The 6,331-nt window shown below is 51.9% G+C and overlaps 1 protein-coding gene across 1 annotated transcript in view; it reads left to right on the forward strand.

Moving 5' to 3' along the window:
* USP11 (ubiquitin specific peptidase 11) overlaps positions 1-6,331 on the forward strand; it is a 48,178-nt gene that overhangs the window by 29,141 nt on the left and 12,706 nt on the right. The window contains exons 12-15 of the mRNA XM_015417275.1: positions 2,011-2,111; positions 2,202-2,540; positions 5,162-5,232; positions 5,346-5,458. Coding sequence (XP_015272761.1) covers positions 2,011-2,111; positions 2,202-2,540; positions 5,162-5,232; positions 5,346-5,458 — 624 coding nt within the window. The remainder of the gene's footprint in view (positions 1-2,010; positions 2,112-2,201; positions 2,541-5,161; positions 5,233-5,345; positions 5,459-6,331) is intronic.

Raw genomic sequence — 6,331 nt, forward strand, 5'->3', positions numbered from 1 at the left:
CAATTGTTTAGTATTTACCCATTCCTAGTTGCAGTGTTCTACTATATTATTTACAAATTATATCAATAAATCTTCTTTTATTTAAGTCTGCCAGCTCTGAAAGAAATAATTTCTCAGGAAACACATAGACCCTCATGAAAGCCTAAAACCTCGACCTACCTACCCAGTGATAGAAATATTATAGTATAAAGGTTTGGAAAGCCTTAAATTTCCTGGTGGCAGCCAGATATACACAGTAGAACAAAACATAAAGAACATTTTAAAGGGAAACCAGACCTCCCCAGAGAAGGGGTCATCACAGTATGTATGTATTTATTTTCATATTTGTATCCCGCCCTCCCCAATGGGCTTAGGGCGGCTAACAAGGGCAAGGTCATTTGCCATGCCGTAGGTGAAAACATATAAAACATAGTAAGACATCCAACACTAAAAGCACAGTACTCCATCCATTACTAATATCCTAAATCCAAGATGGTAACACCGCAGTTCCAGATGGTCCTCCCATAATATACATGTCCAATGGCGACGTCTTGTCAGATCTTCAATAGTTTCCAGGTTCTTCCTCGGGCCCCGTCGATGCATCCTTTAAGATACCTTGACGGTGGTGGTATAATGGGGCGGCGGCTCCTACTCAAAGGCCTGGCGGAAGAGCTCTGTCTTACAGGCCCTGCGGAACTGCACAAGGTCCCGCAGGGCCCAGATCTCCCCCGGGAGCTCGTCCACCTGGTAGGAGCCGCCACCGAAAAAACCCTGGCCCTGGTCACAGCTAGTTTCACATCCTTGAGACCCGGGATGACCAACAAATTTTGGGTCCCCGACCGAAGTGCTCTTGGGGGAACATGTGGGGCAAGGCCTGCTACAGAGAGGGAGCACACAGGTCTTTCCCCCCAAAGCAGTGGTCTTCAGCTGGTGACTCGGGGGCAACGATGTGGACATGCTCTGACATAGGGAGGCTGGTAGCATTGCCTTTGCTGTCTGTCTCTCTCTCTCTTCTTGGTATTTTTTGTGGGGGGGTTGTGTGCGTGTGTGTGTATCTGCACCTCTGGGGACTGACTCCTACTGGGGGCCTGGAGGATATTCAGGGAGGTGGCTGAATAAAGCCTGCCTCCCGTCCAAGTACTAACCACAGTCGACCCTGCTTAGCTTCTGAGATCTGACGAGACCGGGCTTACCTGGGCTATCCAGGTTAGGGCCCTTTGCTGTCTGTTGACCTGGTTTTCCTAAGAGTTCTGCCTTGTCCTGTTCCAAAGGCTCAGGATCGGTTGCTGTAACGATCCATCGTCCTTGTCATTTTCACGGCTACCCTTTGGCATAGTCTAGATTTGAGGTCTGCTTGGCACACGCATGTATAAATCACTCGACGAGTACAATATCACGTGATGACTTGCAGTGGCTCATTCACACAGGCAGGTTTAACGCCACGTATATTAAAAGTTCTGATGGCCACAGAGGCAGTGTGTTTGGGTTTTTTTCCTCCAGTGGATTCACACATTCAGCGGTCAATCGCCGAGGCCCCGCCTCAAACAGACTTGTGCCCATCATGCGATTTCTCTGTATGCTTGAAGAATAACAGCCGACCGCGTAAACACACCGCATTCAGAAGCAGCGCCTTGATGGAGATGATACAAGGGTTCTTGGCTGTGAACAGCCCCTTTGCAGTCTCAGTCCTCACTTGATAGCGGGTTGTTGTGATAACCCAGGCATGTGTGAATTGGCCCACGCTGCGTGACTTGGATTGGATCACACGCGGGATGTCAGTGTCGGAGCAGGAGTGTGGAAAATTCAGGAAGCCGCTTCTCCTATCCTAGGGGAAGGCTAGGAGCAAAGGATTCTGGGAGTGTAGTCACCCTTTAGGTCGTAGCTGTGGGTTTTGACGTTTTATTTGTGTGAAGGTGCCATCAATGGCTTCAAGAAATAGGAGCCCGTGTCACCACCGTAAATCTAACAGGTGTAACGCTGTGAGGGATCGCCCTTGCCGATTCACGGGTATAACCTTGCCTGTTGTTGCAGCCGCTATGTGACTCGACCAGATTCTGAGGAAGAGGAGGAGGAGGAAGATCAGAGCGAGGAAGAGGACCTGTACAGCAAGAGGCCCAATGGGTTGAGCGAAGGTGAGCATCTTCTTCTTCACTTACGTGCTCGCAGTGGCGGGTTATAAGCGTCCCGCCACAGCTGCTGTCTGCTCTTTCCCCCATGTGCAGGTGAGGAGGAGGAGGAGGAAGAAGAAGAGGAGGAGGAGACAACGACGACAGCGGAAGGCTCCACCAGCCAGGAACCCGGCTCGGAAACAGAGGAAAACCCCTCCGACGCATCCATAGGGGAGGAAGGAGCCAGTGTGGAGGGGAGGTCCCCGCACCGGCCAGCCCAGCCTGCCCGGGCCCCCTCTTCCAGCCCCAGCCCCCCGACGGCCAACCAGCCCAAGCGCAAGTGTCGCCTGCCGCAGCGGCGGAAACTGCTCTTCACCCTCCAGGCGGTCAACTCGAACGGTACCAGTGACCGGATGGCCAGTCAGGACGAGGGCAGCGCCGTCTCCTTCAACTGTGAGTCCTGCCTTTCTGGAGCGGCGCAAATTCCTAACCATGTCTCCTTTGCCAAGGAAAAGTCAAGGGAGCTTCTCGGAGTTCTTGCTGGGGCCCGGTAGTTAGGTGACGCCTGGGGCTCACTCTGGTCACGTTTATTCGAAACGTTTATTAGCCTCCTTTCTACCTTGCGGAACTCGAGGTGGCTTACCGTGTAAATAAAACGACAATACTATAGTTTTTTAAAAACCATAAAAGACCATAATCTAGAATGAGGATTAGGACTGCCGATAAACAAAATACTAAATTAGCCCAATGGAGTCCTAAATGAAACCATCTTCTTATCTTCCGAATGATGAAACGTTGGAGGGGGGGAGGGCCGGGCGCACCTCCCTGGGGAGGTTGTTCCATAATCGAGGGGCTGCCACCAAAAAGGACTTCTTTCTCATATGCCCACCAGACTAACTTCTTTGATCAATGGACAGTCAGGTAGAAAAAGAAGAGGAGGAGATTGGATTTATACCCCGCCCTTCACTCGGAGCCTCAGAGCGGCTGACAAACTCCTTTCCCTTCCCCTCCCCACAAGAGACACCCTGTGAGCAGTGTTCCCTCTAAGCTGAGTTAGTGTGAGCTAGCTCACAGTTTTTCAGCCTCCGGCTCACACATTTTTGTCTTTGCTCAGGAAAGATGGCTCCAGAGCAAACTAATTTATGTAGCAGTCAAATCACTTGCTCACAGCTTTTATGCCAGTAGCTCACAAAGTAGAATTTTTGCTCACAAGCCTCCATAGCTTAGAGGGAACGTTGCCTGTGAGGTGGGTGGGGCTGAGAGAGCTCTTGACAGAAACTGCTCTTTTTCAAGAACAGCTCTGACAGAGAAATTATTAAGAGAAAAGATTATTAAGAGATTAAGTGATTATTAAGAGAAAATATAATAATCACAAAAGGATTGGTTCACAAGGCCTTCTGAATGGCCTCGGCTAAGGGACCGGTAGAGCTGCCCCCAAGCTTTGGGGCGATTACCCTGCCCCTTCACGATAAAGACTTGAAAGTGATGCTATTTGGTCTGTGATGTTCACCCTCCGTTCCTAATTTCTTTTGCAACACTGATACCCTGCCTTTCCGTCCTCATAAAAGGGCCACCAAGTGTGGCTGACGGATTAAACCAAACAGAATGAAGTCCCATTTTAAAGCCATTAAAACCCTAAACAACCCCCGCCCCCCCAAACCCCAGATCACTAAAACAGTTCAAAGTAGAGCTAAGTGCTGTCAAGTCGATTCTGACTTAACGGCGGCCCTGTGGATGAATGTCCTCCAGAGCTCCCTCTCGTTCACAGCCTTGCTCAGGCCCTTGTGGCTTCCTTGTTTGAGCCCATCCACCTCATGGGGGGGGGGTCTTCCTCTTTTTCTGCTGCCCTCAACTTTGCCTAGCACTGTTGTCTGTTCCAGTGAATCTTGTCTTCTCATAATATGGCCGAAGTACAAAAACCTCAGTGTGCTCATTTTGACTTCTAGTGAGAGTCCAGGTTTGATTTTGTCTAGAAGAGCTAAAGACATAAAGCGGGAAATAAAACATTGGCCAGAAAGGAGAGTACACGAAGGAAGGGGCAAATGGAAACGAAACGGTCTTCACCTGCCGGTGGAAGGTGGCAACAGAAGGGGACAGGTGGATTTCCTTGGGGAGAGAGCTGCAGGCCGCGAAAAGCTTCAGCTACCCCTTTCCACACATTAAACCCCGACTAACAGGGCAGGACGTTTTTCTCCAGGCCTCTTGACTGCCCGAGGGGGTACATATTAGCTCCTGAAGACACATGTCGGGGAAAGGGGGGGTCATAAGAACATCAGAAGAGCCCTACTGGATCAGACCGGTGGTCCATCTAGTCCAGCATCCCATCTCACACAGTGGCCAACCAGTTCCTCTGGAGGGCCAACAACAGGACACAGAGGCCGAGGCCTTCCCCTCATAAAAACATCAGAAGAGCCCTGCTGGATCAGACCACTGGTCCGTCTAGTCCAGCATCCTGTCTCACACAGTGGCCAACCAGCTTATCTGGAGGGCCAACAACAGGGCACAGAGGCCGAGGCCTTCCCCTCATAAAAACATCAGAAGAGCTCTGCTGGATCAGACCAGTGAGGGTCCATCTAGTCCAGCATCCTGTATCACACAGTGGCCAGCCAGCTCCTCCGGAGAGCAGGGCATAGAGGCCGAGGCCTTCATTAAAACATCAGAAGAGCTCTGCTGGATCAGACCAGTGAGGGTCCATCTGCTCCTGCATCCTGTCTCACAAAGGGACCAACCAGCTCCTCCGGAGAGCCAACAGCAGGGCAGAGAGGTCGAGGCCTTCCCTGATGTAGCCTCCGGCTCTGGGATTCAGAGGCTAACTGCCTCTGAATGTGGAGGTTCCCCTCAGTCACCATGGCTAGTAGCCCTTGATAAACCTCCACGAATCTATCTAATCCCCCTTTAAAGCTGTCTATGCCTGTGGCCATCATGACATCTTCTGGCAGCGAATCCCACATTTTAATCACTCTCTGTACAAGGAAGCGTTTCCTTTTGTCCATCCTGAACCTACTGCCCATCAGCTTCGTTTGATGCCCTCGAGTTCTAGCCTTTTGGGAGAGGGAGAAAAAGTTCTCTTTGTCGCCAACCGTACGTTGCCATAGACTGGGATTCGGAGATGAAGAAGCGCTACTACAACGAGGTGGAAGCGGAGGTGAGTGCGCGCGACGTCCCTTCTCTTGACCTGTCCCCCCTCCCCAGTCTTGTTCTCCGCTCCAGCCGGGAGCCCTGCCCACCGACTCCTCCAACCGTGTGCGTCTTCCATAGGGCTACGTCAAACACGACTGCATGGGCTACACGCTGAAGAAGAACCCCGTCAGACTGCAGGAGTGCATCGAGCTGTTCACCACGGTGGAGACGCTGGAGGAGGAAAACCCCTGGTGAGAGCCGTCGGGTTCTTGGGGGGAGCGGGGAAGTGCAGCAAGCGGAGAAGGAGCTGAAGCCACCGAGCTTAGTGGGGGAAAGACTTGAGTCAGGTGTGGCACCGGATCTCCAGTACTAATCTGCAGTTGGCCGGTTGGGAGGTCAAGACAATGGGAGTCATGCTGCCCCTGCACATCTCCCAGGCAAGCCTTCTGTACACAACCGTGGCTGCCGCACACATCGCTGTGTTTGGTTCCAACCCTGCAGTTGCTGCTGAAGAGCTGTGGAGGGCAAAGACCCTTCGGCTGCAACCTGATTGGACAGCATTGTTGGAATCTCCCATAGGGTGGCTGCCGAGGTTCCCGTATGCAGAGCCAACCTATACATTGCAGAGACCAGAGATGTGGAATGCTAGACAGTACCATTTCATAAGAACATAAGGGAAGGCAATGTTGGATCAAGCCAATGGCCCATCCAGTCCAACACTCTGTCACATAGTGGGCAAAAACACCAGGTGCCATCAGGAGGTCCACCAGTGGGGCCAGGACACTGTTGCCCCCCACCCAAGCACCAAGAATACAGAGCATCCCTTGCCCCAGACTGAGAGTTCCTATCTATACCTTGTGGCTAATAGCCACGAATGGACCTCTGCTCCATATCTATATATCTAATAGCCAACTTGCCCCCTCCGTGCGGATCGCTAAATCAGCACGGAGGGGGCAGCTGGGGGGCGGGGGGAGGTTTGTGCACACGTGGGCCGGTCCCCATGTGTGCACAAAAATAAAAAAAGTTGAAAAAATTTTCGGGGGGATGTTTAAATCCCCCCGAAAGTGCAAGAGCATCTCCTGCGCGTGCGCAGGAGACGCTCTGTAACTGCCGCCGCCGCTTGG

The sequence above is a fragment of the Gekko japonicus genome, unplaced genomic scaffold (assembly GCF_001447785.1).
Source record: "Gekko japonicus isolate JY-2015 unplaced genomic scaffold, Gekko_japonicus_V1.1 scaffold1748, whole genome shotgun sequence".
NCBI classification, from domain to species: Eukaryota; Metazoa; Chordata; class Lepidosauria; order Squamata; family Gekkonidae; genus Gekko; species Gekko japonicus.